Below are 14,979 nucleotides of genomic sequence, written 5' to 3'. Positions count from 1 at the left end.
ACTGGCTGTCAAGTGCAAGTCAGCAATTCCTGGTGCCTCCCTGCTGGGGACAAAGCCCTGAGCAGAGTTTGTTTGACTCTGTTACATATTTTATTTGAAACACAAGATGTGTTTGCAGGAGCAAATCAGCCAAGCTCTGCCAACCAACAAAAAGAGTCAGCTGGCTGCCTGTGCTCGTTAATAAACAGAAAAAATGATTTCATCACACCAACATGAGGCTGTATATGTTTATTCATCGTCAGTACTTTTGTACACAAGGCAAATATTAATAGCTGAAAGGCAACACTTTTGGAGAGTATGTACAGAGCAATGTACAGGCAAGTGTAAGAGGCTTGAAACTATGAATTGATTTAACTGTTTTATAAAAAAGAAGTGATGCTTTTTCTTCTAGGACCTCCCTTAGAAATAATTTATTGCCAATCTCAAACTAAAGCAAGGAGAGAAAAAAAAATTTACAATAAAAAGTAGTCCCTGGAAAGTTTATAAAAAGTTAAACATATAAAATTGTAAGCCACAAACATTTATACAAAGCTAATACAAATCTTGGTTTTGTTAAAGATCTATGAGGTTGTTATAAAATATATTTTTACATAAAGGCTTCACATAAGGTAAGCTCTCACTGCTACTGAAAGCGCAGGAAAGCAGTTTTAAATAGTCTGCAATTCAACTTATTTTCAAGTACAACGCAAAGAAATTGCAAAATGGCACTGTATTGCAATGCTGTGTAATTAAAAACTACATTAATGGTACCATCAGAGAGACAAGAGCTGTAAAGTGAACTGGTGAACCATTTGCAGGAGACTTCCCCAGGGTGTGGAACCGGAGCAGGGCTGGAAAATGAAAATGATGAACATGAACCTTCTGCAATCTCTGCAGGAGGAACTGCCAGGGGTGCCCTGGGGCATGGGCATGAGAGACTGCTCAGATCCACCAGGAACCCCAGGGTGTGGAACAGGAGCGGGGCTGGAAAGTGAACATGATGAAAATGAACCTTCTGCAGGAGGAACTGCCAGGGGTGCTCTGGGGCATGGGGGACAGCTCAGATCCACCAGGAACCCCCAGGGGTGGAACAGGAGCGGGGCTGGAAAATGAAAATTATGAAAATGAACCTTCTGCAGGAGGAACTGCCAGGGTGCCCTGGGGCATGGGCATGAGAGACTGCTCAGATCCACCAGGAACCCCAGGGTGTGGAACAGGAGCGGGGCTGGAAAGTGAACATGAACCTTCTGCAATCTCTGCAGGAGGAACTGCCAGGGGTGCTCTGGGGCATGGGCATGAGAGACTGCTCAGATCCACCAGGAACCCCAGGGTGTGGAACAGGAGTGGGGCTGGAAAATGAACATGATGAAAATGAACCTTCTGCAGGAGGAACTGCCAGGGGTGCTCTGGGGCATGAGAGACTGCTCAGATCCACCAGGAACCCCCAGGGGTGGAACAGGAGCGGGGCTGGAAAATGAAAATGAACCTTCTGCAGGAGGAACTGCCAGGGTGCTCTGGGGCATGGGCATGAGAGACTGCTCAGATCCACCAGGAACCCCAGCCCAGGAACACCCACCCACCCATCATCTGCTGGATAATGCTGAATTTAAAGCTACTCACAAACAAGCCCCGTGAACACCTTTGAGATCAATTTGATTTTTTTTTTTAAGAGCAGTTATTCTAGAAGAAAGCTGAAGTTTCACACAAACTGATGGCTTATGCTCCCACATACAATATATATTAAAAAAAAGTAACATTTTTAAAGCCCTGATGAACAGCCACAGTTTTTAGGTATCAATCATCTCAGCTGAACACTCTGCAGCAGGGAACAGTTGCTAAAACACCAATTTCACCTTCAAGTACAACTTGTACAGGACAGTGGTTTATCTCCATAGGGTCAGTGATCTTTAGAACACAGCTCACTCCAGCAAAGAGAACTGAAGAATTTTGGGAAATTTGATTTTCTGGGACATTTCACTTTCTATCTGCTTTCCCACCTTCACTAGGAATACATCCCAACCTTGTACCACAGACTGGTTTCCATGAGGAAGCTTCACTCTCACCAGCAAACTGCAACTCTGGTTGTTTCAGGACAAAACTCAGCCTGCTCAGAGCATCAACCCTTCAGCTCTTGTACCAGATTTATGTCCTGCAATAAACAAATGCTTTGTAGGAACAAATCTAACAGGAAATACAACAGCCCAAGGTGTGCCCCAATGAGGGAGGGCATGAAGAGTGAGCCTGAAGATGGGCAAGGCTGTTGCTTTGGGGTTTTTGGCTGTAGGGTAACACAGGAACCATGTAAACAGAACATCCAGGTGCATCCCCTCACCCCTGTCAGCACTGGGAGTGGGAAACCCGAGTGACTGGACTCAGTTATTCCATTAAAATAATTCATTTCTGCCTGAGATTCATGGAGTGCTTTATCCACCAGGGCCTACAAGGGACCCAGCACTGGGGTCCCCCTTGCTCTCTCACAGGCCCTGGGCTTCACAGGGAGAGGGCTCTGGAAGGATTCAGAACAGGGATTTTTGTGGTGGTTCTGGGCAATTCCCCCCACTTTAGTCAAGGTCAGAAGTGCCCAGTGCCTTGGTGACCCTGGCTGCATCCTCAGACTGACATCAGTTTGGAGGATCTTCAGTAAATTAACAGGTTCCATTGACAAAAAATTCATCAATACTTCACATAAATTAGTTCAGACAAATCCCTGGTACTCACCCTATCATCCACTACCAGTCTTTAGTCTTTTCTGCAATCATCTGGTCTGACACCCTCCAAAGCACCTACTGCAGACCTCTCCAAACAACTGTTTTAATCAGATGTAAGTCTCTGTTTTGAAAAGACACTTGTTCAGACACCTGTCAGCAAAGCAAAAACCAACCCAACTCCTCCTCCTGTTGACAACCAAGGGCAGGAATTTATTTTCTGCTTTCCAAGACTGGACCTGGAGGCCACCAGAGGTTTGAGTCTGTTCTTGGAGCATTTAGAGCCCAAAGGAGAACTTCTGCTCCCATCACAGGTGTGTTGCTCAGTCCTTGAAAGAGCCTCACCAGCCTTTCCTGAGGTCTCTGCTTCATTCTCCTTCCTGAATTGCTCACATATAACCTGAACACACCAAATCAGAAATAATCCATGTCCAGTAGAGGCAAAATCTACATTAAATATCCCCAATCCAAAATTCTTTTAACCCTCCTGACATCAGTGCTGCATCCAGACTTTAGGATTATGTTTAGATTCTGCACTGTGACTTCTCCCAAGCTCTTTTCAGAATTCTTTCCTCCCCAAACAGTGCCTGATGGCCAGAATCACAGACTAACCTATGACTATTCACTGGATAATATAAAAAAATAGAGGTCTTTCCAAGCACCTAACTAAATAAAAATACACTATTCCCCTTCTACTGCCAGGAGAACGAGGTACAGAGATGTTAATAAACTTACAGTCACAGTAAGTAAAGGCTAAGTTCAGGAGACAGGCAGCTTTCCTATGTCCTGGCAGGGCCACTGCTCGCAGCAGTGACACCACCACGCCACCCCTGGCTCGTGGGATGAGGATAAAGAAGCATTCAAGGATTGGCCACCAGCATGATCCACAGGAATTGGCCAATTCCATGGGGCAAAGTGGCAGCTGAGCTGCCCACACCACTACAGCCTGGGGGAAACCTGGTAGGGACACTGATTTTTATATCACAATCTCACTCTCTTTTTGCAGTGTGCTGTGGGGTACATCAGGATTGCTTTATTTTCACTATTTTTCAGTATTATTATTATTATAATTTCTTCTTTTAATCACATGGCAATGCTAACAACTCCCCATAAGAAATGAAACAAAACTGCAAAAGGACTTTGGGTAAAATAGTCACAAGCAGCACTCTGGAAGATGCTGTGCAACATATTTGGCTCAAGTACACTTAGGATTGCTTAGACCCAACTGGAAAGTCTCAGAAAGAACCTCATCAGCTCAAGCACATTTTGCTGGGACAAGGTCTTTAATTTTTTCAGAAGAAAACATTCATCTGCATGGTGTCAGCTACACAAGGCCTCTGCTGGGAATTCATAAGGCCACTGAAAATACCAGAGGAGGACAGAACACAAGGAGGCACTTAGGTTTGCAAGTCCTTCTCTCCATCAGCAAATGCTCCTGACTCAGAGGAGGCACCTGGCAAGGAGGCAGGGAGTTCAAATAAAGCAGTGCTAAGTTAAAGAGCTTCCAGAACAGGTGACCCACAGGTAACATCTGCTCAGTGAAGGTAAAAAACACAAGCTGGGCTTGCTCCCCCCTTCCCACACCAGAATGCCAAGAGGATTGATCAGAGTGCTCTGTGCTTTGCCATGGCTCCAGGACACCTCTGGAGAGAATCTGTGTACTGTGCCAACCATGAATCCCTCATCACTGCACTCAGCACTTCCTGATAGATATGTCTGAAACTCCTGATTTTCCATATTTTGGAAGCATCTCCTATTCCATCCCAATGCCATGATTTATACTTAAGCAGGAACAGGAATACACCCAGGAATGGGCTGCAAAGAGATGATTCCAGCAAGGGATCTGATGGGATTTCTAACCAAAAACAGACCTGAGAAATCATAAGTCAGCTATGGTATCACAGTCTTCACAATGAAATCAGATGTGAGAAGTTTCTCTCTCTCCCCCCCACCTTAAATTACTGCCACAGTCTAATAATTGCAACAATTTCATTGACGTTTTGACTTGGAATTCTGGATTTTCTAGGATAATACATATGTTGGTAAAAGGTCAAATTTACCACCTTACAGGTAACTTAGATATAGGTCTGCTATGAAATTACAACTTGAGTCAACTTGAAGCTACACTGGAAGAGATTAAGCCTGAATTTCTGCAGAAATTGGCAATAACGTGTTCAGCAGCAGCTTTCAGCCACATATCAAGAAGTCTGACAGGATCTGGATTTCTCTACTCCTGCTGTAAACTTCTAGTTAAAAAAACAACACACAAGAGTTACTGAAATAAAGCAGTCTTTTTGCACATCACTGTAACATCAGCTGCTTGAGGTTGTCGTGCAGGATGGTATCTTTAACATCACGGAAAACTAGCCGGATGTTCTCTGTGTTAATAGCAGTGGTGAAGTGGTGGTACAGGGGCTTCTGCTGCTGGTCCCGGCGTTTCGTGCGAAAACAATCCACCAGGAATTTTTGGACATCTGTTAAGCAGTGGGGATCCCCTTCAAATTCTGGGAAATAGTCTTTGATGCTGACTTTCTGTACTTTTTCCTCAAGCAAGTCCGTTTTGTTCAAGAAGAGGATGATGGAGACGTTGCTGAACACCCGGTTGTTGACTATCGTTTCAAAAATGTTCAGGGACTCCGTGAGGCGATTCGTCTGCCTGTCCTCCATCAGCACTTGGTCAAACTCACTGGAGGACACCAGGAACAAAATTGATGTGACACTGTCAAAGCACTCGAACCACCGCTTCCGTTCCGACCTCTGGCCGCCCACGTCCACCATCTTGAAAGGGACATTCTTGATTTCAAAGTCGTACTCGTGAATCCCTTTGGTGGGCCTTCGTGCCAGCAGGATGTCTTGCTGGGAGGGAAGGTAATCCTAGAAAAATAAGGAGAGTTTTGTGATTAGGATGTGATGATGGGTATGGGCACAGCTGAGCTGCAGTGGAGAGAGCAGCTTGCAAGGGAACAGGACAAGGTTTGCAATAAAAAGACATGGATGTGGATTTTCTATGCTTTTGGGAAAGAGCTGGAGGCCAAAGCAGGAAACACAGCCAATATTAAACCAGAACATGTACCCCAAAGAACTTCAGCTTTCCTTCTGGCATGTGAAAAGGATCCACAACCAATTTCAGAGGTGAACCAGCAATTCCTCCAGCCAGTTTCCCTCATTTGGATCACCTCATGCTTCCTTCACTCCCTTCCCACAACACTGGCTGCCAATAGTTTGTGATTAGGATGTGATGATGGGTATGGGCACAGCTGAGCTGCAGTGGAGAGAGCAGCTTGCATGGGAACAGGACAAGGTTTGCAATAAAAAGACATGGATGTGGATTTCCATGCTAGGAAACACACTCAGTATTAAAGCAGAACATGTACCCCAAAGAACTTCAGCTTTCCCTTTGCCATGTGACAAGGATCCACAACCAATTTCAGAAGAGAACCAGCAATTCCTCCTGCCACTTTCCCTCATTCTGGATCACCTCATGCTTCCTTCATTCCCTTCCCACAACACTGGCTGCCAACTCTACAATGGGTTCTAAACCAGCTTTCTCCAACCAGTAACTATGGGATGGATATCCCATGCCAGCTGTGGGTTCTCCATTCCTCCCATGCTCTCCTGCAAAGTGCATGACTGCTTCCAGAAACAAACCAGCTGCTCCACTAAGTAACTTTGAAGCAATCAATTATGCCTGAAAACTAAAACCTAAGTTAACTTCCTGTGTTTGTGCCATGCATCTTTGCATCCTGCTGGATCAGTGCACACTGGTGAGCTCACACTGCCTGACTTTGCCCAGAATTTACTGTGCAGTGAGTAGAACAGGGGAAGAAACTGAGATCTGGGTACAGCTCTTTCCAGTTCAGTTCCTTCCAGCCTGGGGGGCACAGAGAGCTGTATCCTGAAGTTCTCCAGCCCACCTCTCCCCAGAATTTAAGAGGCATACAAGAGACTATTTTTTTTTTTTACATTGTTATATGAACATCATCAATGGATGCAGATGCAGATGAAGAAGAATTCTTATTAGTCAGCTTTTAACAGCATGAATTCAACATTCAGATTGGGGATTTCTTCATTCCTAGAATTACACTTTGGTCTATGGTCCAAGTCCTTCTGTTATCTGCAAAGTGCATCTCTACCACAGCTGCCTGTGCTGGACTTTAAAACCTTGTTGTTCCCTTGTTATGGAAACTCTTCCTCATATTTTTCCAGCATTTCTCACCCTTTCAGAGAGCGCTATTTAGGTTTTGGAATTTCAGTCTCTTGTTAAAAAGTGAATGATCTATGATCTTCCTTTGACAGTGCCAGTTCCCACACTTGGAGCTTTTCTAAAGACATGTAAGAGCAAGGTTCAGAAAGTCTGATTCAACCAGTCAGCTGGGTGGGGGAACAGGCACACCATGGCTATTGCAGTAGCTGTATCCAAGCTTAAGGCAACTGGGCAAGCTCAAACCACAAAAATAAAATTTAAAAATCATGAAGTGAGTGCAGCATTTCAAAAGCTCAAGGATCACTTTGCTTTACCCTGTAAGTTCCAAAGTGAAACCAGAGAGAGAGGGAGGGCTTTGTGTGAACTCTGGGTTCCTCTTCCCAAGCTGCCCATGACTAAGGCACTGATTTTTATCGTGGCACAAATTACAAAGCAGCTCTGAAGCACAGGCTCCCCACCCTGCAGCCTTTGCTGCAGCACTGTACACAGCCAAACCCCACAGCACCAAAGTCTGGAGGGCAGGAGAATTCCTAAAGCAACATCAAGCTCCCTCCAAACTGACCAAAAGAGCTGCTGTCACCCCCTTGTCTGATTAATAGACAACTTTAAAGGGTGATAAGACTTTTCCCTTGGTTAAATCTTGGGTCTTTTCTACTGAAATTAGAGAGAGGAGAACAATCAGCAAATCAGTGCAGGGACTGTATGAAATGTCACTGGGCACATGTGAAGGGATTTTGAGCAAAGCTGACTGTCAACATGTAGGCAAGAGTGTCACAGGTTCAACACTCATGCCAGCTTCCAAATGGGAATGTATATTCTGTTGTTTTTCAGGAAGTTTGTCTCAGCTTCTCAGAACAAAAGCAACAAGTCTTAGGAAAGCTCAGGAGTGAGTGAAATTATTAAATTATGTAAATAAATAAAACCAACTGATATAAGAGGCAAAACCACATGCACCTTCAATATTGAAACAAGGGCACAAAGCAAACTCTCCTGGGAGCTGGCCTGTAATGTTTATTCAGTAAAGCTTTCAGGAACAAGTTTATCCCCAGAATTCCTGACAAATTCCCTCTCGAGCACTATTACTCATTGAAAATTCCTTCCACACTTGCAGTCACAAAGAGAATCCTTTCTACTTCTACATTCTGCCACAGAACTGGGTATCTTTAAGGTCCCTTCCAACCCAAACACTCCATGTTTTATCCTGGCTATTGCCTACTCTGATCCAACAGGCAGCACATGAGGGTTCTGTGAGTTCAGAGCTGGTATCCAGCCACCTTCTGGCTACAGGAGACCAAACACAACAACTCCCAGGAACTCTCCCAGTATTTTAGTTCTCTTTCTGAAGGACAATTATGTTTTCTCCCTCATGCTCAGGTCCTTGGAATACAAGCAGCTTGCCCCGTCTCAGTGCTGATCCCATTCTCCACGTGTGAAGACAGCAGCACCAGGTGAGTATTTTCCTTGAATGACACTGAGTATTATTTTCCAAGTTCTTTCAATGCTTTGCCATTGCCAATAAGTGTTTTCTTCCCCTCAAGCATCCTCACATTGATACTGATTTGGAACACGTGCTTTCTTCCTGATTTTCATATCTCCTTTCCTCAAATTCACTGCAGTCTGCTTCTTCTAAAGGAGTTCCTTTGCTTATCAGCAGCACTTTTGGCTATCACATCACTGTTTGCCTAGCTCAAATTACAATTTAAGGCATGACTAAGATCCAATCACAAGATGGAAAGCCAAGTCTCTCTGGGAGGTATTTTGGATACACAGAGTCTGCACTGGCAGTTGAAATAGCAACACAGAGCTGCAAGGAATCCAGGAGATCCCACGCATGTCTGCCTGTCAGACACTCTTATTCTGCTGATCTGATTAAATCTGAACATTAAGTTCTTTTCCCTCTTATCAGCTCTCTTTTGGCAAGAGGCACGTGAATTGCAGATCTATGTGTTTATAAGCAATTTAGTTGCAAGTCAGCCCAGTTGCATCAGATAAGAACAAATACTTTTATTTACAATTTGGGGAAAACAATCATGAGATAATCTTGCATATAGATAAGAATAAACCAGAAGAACCTATCAAATCTTTCACTAACAAACCTAGCTAGTGCTCTTTCCCTCATAGATTTAACATTTTTTACAACAGCAGATCCTGATGAGTCTCTGATTCTCAACACCAGAAAAGCTGTAATTCACAGCACTGCCACAGAAACATCAGACCTGCAGTAAGTGTGTTTATGTATAAAAATATTTAAAAAACCCAACTGCTGGCCAAGTTTCACACTTTAATCAAAGAATGAACCAAAGTTTCTCCGTAAAGAACTTTGAAATGGAGCTACAAGACTCTATCCAATATTGTTGGGGAAAAATCCAAGTCCTTTGAAACTGAAAGGCACTGGATGCAAAGACCATGAGAAATCCCCCACTGGCAGAGAGTTCAGCAGCTCATTACAGCAAGTGCAGACCCCCTAAGTGAGATATTAGGGGATATAATGCACTAAGTGCAAGTTCATATCTCAAGACCAAATCCAAATCCAGAGATCAGGTGCTGGAGTTCTCAAGCCAGAGATCTGGGAAGCACAATGACCACCAGTGCTTCAGTTACAACAATGACAGTTCAAAGCAGAAAAATAGTCTGGCTTAAAATTTAATCTGTTAAAAACAAAAATGAAATTATGCATGATGTAACAGGGTTTCACTGAAGTGGTTTGGATTTCTTCATTTGTTACCATCAGCTGGGACTGACCATGGACAAACTGCCTTCCCACAGAGCTCAAGCACCATATTAAAAACTCCTGTTTTAAAGGCAATTTCTCCACATGCCATTGCTGCAATCCACAACTGATGAACATCAGCAGATACCTTCATTATTCAAGTGCTAATTAACAGTTATATAAAAAAGTATTCTACAGAAACGTCAGGGTTTTCTCCAGAGAAAACAAGACTTTATTCTTTACTGAGTTTATGTTCAAGTAGATATTCCTGGAAGGTACCACTGACCTGTGACTGATTTAACTCAAGAGTTCCTAACTGGACACAAAACCCCAAACCCAGTTGTTTTCAGATGTCATTTAGTCTTGAAAAGCTACTCTAACAGTCTCCTGCCTGGCCAAGTATTTGTAACTTGTTTTTTGTTCGATTTTGACAGATGGTTTATTTCCAGAAAGTCTCCTGGCCCTTGCATTGCCCTGTGTTTTTGACATGTCAGTGATGAACTGCTGAGATAATGTGACAGTCTGAGTTAACTAAAGATAAAGTCATTGGAGTAGACACTAATTACATTTCATCTATTTAAAACCCAGAGATCACAAAGACTACTTCAAACTCAAGACTGGAAAGAAAAATAAAAAAGGACTTACTTGTTCTCCAAGTTTATCCAAGTTGTCCAAGAAATACTTTACAGATTCCCCCTAAAAACAAATCAAACAGTTATTTAAATAAGCGACATCCTTGATCCCAACAGTTTACATTCTGAAGTCCAGATAATTTATCAGAAACCTACATTTAAGCATTGTAAGCTTTAATCACTGCCCTTTTTAAAAGCAGCTATCCTAAGAACACAACTGATGATTTATTCTTAGGCCAGTTAATATTTAAGCTTAAAAGCATAAAAGGCACATTTATAATAGTCACATTCTTTCCAAGTTTAGACTTGATAAATAAATCCAAGTCTTATCCACAGGGAACATCAATGAAGCAGCCACACCTTCGTTATGAAAAGAAACATTCAATTCCTCTGAGGCTTAGCAGGGTGCACACACAGGCATTCAGGTGCAGGGATTAACCACCAGAGAAAGTTCATTTCTACTGCAGTGCCACAGGACTCATGCCCACAGGGATGAGCAGAACAAGGATGAGAAACCACAGCACACAAAGCATTTTACTCAAGCTTCCCAGCACACACCAAGCTGGACCAGAACATCTTACTCTGAGTGATGAGCAGAGCTGCTGTGCATGATATCACATCTATAATCCAGGTTTATCTTCTGGGTTCAACTCATCCCTGTCCTGGCAAAGGGGAACTGCAGTTTTTAATCCCTCCAGTAATGCAGAACTAAAGGTTTTTTCATGGTAAACATGAACCACAGTCAATCCTGCAGAGCTCCATCAGGGTGCTGGGATTAAGCAGGAATTCTGCCATGGATACTGCTGCACCTGAGTTCATTTAAAATAGGAATGTACTGATGGAATTCCCTGCAGAGGAAAACACCTTTTTAAGGTTCTCAACATCCTCACAGAAGCACAAATCTGCTTCATTTTGGAAACTCTTAATTACCAGCTGTAACTTGCTCATTTTACAGTAAGTGCAGAAGAGAAACCACCTGTGTTTTCACTCTGCAGGTGGAAGAGCAGGAATTCTGAGTGAGCTTTCTTGATGAGAGAATCAAACAGCATCTGAGGCTGGGGTGACTCCACCTAATCCAGACAAGTGAATTAGGACAGGAGCTACACCCTGATAGTGACTTCCCCTCACTTCAATCTGAGCTCTGCAAGCTCATCTAGGGAGAATATGAACCTCACAATTCAACTGTGCCATCTAAGCATTTACCCTGAGCAGAGCAGGGTAAATAAAGGCCAAAAAGGGTTCTGGCAGACACATCTGCAAGGTACCTCTGCAAGGTTTCCAGGCACTAAAATAAGTTACATAATACAAGTAGATGCCACACCTTTAAGTGTGCAATTTGAACATCAACATTTAATGAGGCAAAACTGGGGCTCTGGTTGGAACATGCCTTCTGCTCAACACACCTGCAGAAGAGAGCCCAACACACCTCTATGCCTTATTTTACCTCCTGTTTGCCTCAGCTGTCCTGATTTTCTCTGGGGTGACAAACTGCAGCAGGAACAGCATTTTAAGTAGCACACAGCAGCAACTGCTTGCAATGACAGCAGTATTGTGTCTTTTCCATCATCTGTTCTAGCCTCAATCCTCTAAGGAAGGTACACAGGGAAGAGCATTCCTATTTCACAGAAAATAAACAACCCTGATGCATGAATCCATCAAGCTTCCCAAGAAGGAGTAACAGGATCAGAATTCAGGCCTTCCAAGTGCTAAAGCCACTGTCTGTAGCTGAATACTAAGGCAAAATAAATTTTAAGGTCAGATTTAATTTCTTTTTTAGGTGCCAATAGGAGCTGGCAACCTTCCCTTCCCCACAGGGCTGGCTACATACCAATCAGGCAGATTTCAGACTCACTAAGTGCAGGCATTTACTCTGGAATACCTGGGCCTCAGAGGCTGAACTTGTGTGTGTGTGTGCATACAAACATGCATTTTAATCTTAGACAGCTTTTTATACAACTTGCAGCAATACCTACTCCCTAAAGAAGCATTAACTCTGCAGTTAATGTGGAAGTTACTACCTCTCCCTCTCCTTTAAATCCCAGGGCTTGCAGCTACTGCAATGCACAGAGCAGTTGGAGCAGACAAGCAAACCACAGCCTGGAAAGGTCACAAAACATCCCCACAGGCAGCTTTCCAAAAGAGGGGATTTCCTGAAATCACAAATGCAAAATGCACAGGCCTGCAGCGACAGCAGCGCTCCAGAGCCACCCATCCACCAGCAAAGACACCCAGGGAGCACTGAGATGCCAGCTCCACTCCTGGGCTGGCACCTATCAGAGTCAATGGCACACAAGCATCAAGGTGGCCAGGCTGAACCTGAAGAGACTGAACTATTAAATCCATCAGTTCCAACAAAACCCAGCTCATTAAGCTGAGACATTCCAGCTTCCCTCCTCCACACCGTGGGCTCAGCTGCTTGGGCTCTCCCCTCATAAAAATCTGTTCAGACAGCAAGTGCTGTGGACATGACTCAGCTCTGTAACCAGGGATAGAAGTTGTTCATTCACTGTTTTTTACCTGCATACCAATTAAAAACCTAGAACAGCTTCAAACTCATCATCTCTTCTCCCATCCCACTCCAGCCACAAGCCAGGGCCCTGACCAGTGGTAATTTTCTGTCTGCCCTGGACATGTTGCTATCAGCAGGATGAGCTCTGCTAACTACAGACACTCCTGAACAGATCTTTATCAGAATGCACTACTGGAGAACCAGAGAGTTTTGACCCATTTAAACAAGCTTCAAAGAGGCAGCATTACAAAGCAGCCAAGCTTCAATCCCTTCCCAAAGTGTGAGGTTTTTTATTTTAGCCAATAATGAAGAGAAACACATTGAAAAACTCAGCACACAACAACTGAGGAAAGCCTTAATGCCACCTATTTTTAAAAATCAGTTAGAAAAGGACCCATTCACATCCCTGCAGCCCCAAAGACAGCTTCTGTGTTAGGCTGCTTTTCCTTGGTAGATAGAGAACCAGATCCCACTCAGTCAATCCATGACAGGGACCAGATTGAAACAGCTGTATTCAACAGCTGTCACCTAAAATTTCCTTTCTGACAAACTGCAAACTCTCTGGTTTACCCAAGATGACTAGAAAAAAGAAACTGGGTTTCCCCACTCTGTGCCACTAATGCCTGTGTGGCTCACCATGTCCAGCCCTGCCACGAGGCTGCTCAGCAATCAGTCTGTGGTGTCACACCACAAAGGAGCCACACCAAGGGCAAAATCTAGACAGGAATGAGACAACTGAAGGATCTGCCCCCATTAAAACCCCCACAGTTCTCCATTACACTCCTGGTGTCTTCACACCCACGTTCTGTGAGTACATAGGACGGAAATTTAAAGATTAGCTAAAAATACAGAGATGGCCCCAGGACAGGAAGGACCTTGACCTGTTGGAGAGAGTCCAGAGGAGGCCACCAAGTTGATTACAGAGATGGAGCACCTCTCCTACAAGGAAAGGCTGAGAGAATTGGGAATGTGCAGCCTGGAAAATGGAAGACTTTGGGGTCACCTAACTGTGGCCTTCAGTACCAAAAGGAAGGATGGAAAAACTATTTACAAGGTCTGGAGTGAGAGGACAAGGGGGAATGGCTTCACACTGACAGAATGTAGGTTTAGATTGGTTATTAGGAAGAAAAAAAATTCTTTACTTTGAGGATTCTCTGGCACTGGCACAAGTTGCCCAGAGCTGTGGATGCTGCATCCCTGGGAATGTTCAAGGCCAGGCTGGACAGGGCTTGGAGCAAGTGGGATAGTGGCAGGTGTCCCTCCACACCATTCCATGGCTCTGTGTGACAGTCTCACTTCAGTCCCACGTGAAACTTCTTTTTTAAATGCAGATGAACTCTCTGAAGTCACTTGCACAGTTGAGCAGTTTGGAAATGCAAATCTCTGAAGGCTGCAGTGACACTGCAGGAACCAGCCATGCCATGGAGCCCAACTCATCCCCTGCACTTCAAGTACAGCCCAAAGATGCCAATACAAGGAGACAAAACCCAGCACAGGCTTGGGCACACATCTCACATGAATATTGAGGTACTGCAATAATGCAAATTTCTTGAGCACACCCCAATATAGCAGAATGAACAACCTCCACATCAGCTCCAAAGGCCTTCTGGAGTTACAGGAGGGGGCTCTGGCTGTTTTAAACTTTGTTAAATTATATCAGGGTATTGGATTTTTAAGCAGTGCCTTTTGAAGCTTGAGAAAGATGCCCTTTTTTGTTCAGATGGACTATAGATGTCAGCTGTGGCCCTTCAGCCTCCTCCTGATTCAGAAATGCATGTAAACCACAGGAAGTTGACTGTTAAGTAACTTTATTCATAACTGTCAACTATTCCATTTTCAGCAAGGTTTGAGTCAAACCAGCCTGTGTCTCCTGGAGCCCTGTGATCCTCCCTCCCTGAGAGAGCCAAGCCACTTCACCATGAATGTACAAGAAAACACACCAATCTTACTCCTATCAAGGTGACTGACACAACAGCTTCCCCTACAGCTTTGCATTAAACTAACTACTTGTTAAATGAAATATCTCCAGTTCTAGAATTCATTCTTTTTACTAAGACATTTTACAAATTCCTTCTTTTTACAAAGCAGAGGTGGTCATTTAGTTGTAGGCCAACACCTGCTGGTGTGGTCATCTGCAGTAAACCAGAGCAAGTATCTTTTCTAAGCAAAACACAGCACAAAGATCACTGTCTGCTTACTGCCTAAAGCAAAGTAACCACAAAAATATTTTTGGGGAGGGA

The 14,979-nt window shown here is 43.9% G+C and overlaps 1 protein-coding gene across 1 annotated transcript in view; it reads right to left on the bottom strand.

Annotated features, from left to right (window-relative positions):
• Positions 1-213: 213 nt before the first annotated feature.
• GNA13 (G protein subunit alpha 13) overlaps positions 214-14,979 on the bottom strand; it is a 31,123-nt gene continuing 16,357 nt past the window's right edge. The window contains exons 3-4 of the mRNA XM_036394692.2: positions 10,244-10,294; positions 214-5,558 (exon numbers count right to left, since the gene is read on the bottom strand). Coding sequence (XP_036250585.1) covers positions 4,986-5,558; positions 10,244-10,294 — 624 coding nt within the window. The 3' untranslated portion in view covers positions 214-4,985. The remainder of the gene's footprint in view (positions 5,559-10,243; positions 10,295-14,979) is intronic.

This window comes from Molothrus ater, chromosome 19, assembly GCF_012460135.2.
Source record: "Molothrus ater isolate BHLD 08-10-18 breed brown headed cowbird chromosome 19, BPBGC_Mater_1.1, whole genome shotgun sequence".
NCBI lineage: Eukaryota > Metazoa > Chordata > Aves > Passeriformes > Icteridae > Molothrus > Molothrus ater.
The sequence above is the reverse complement of the archived record's forward strand: the minus strand, read 5'-3'. Positions and strand labels throughout refer to the sequence as shown.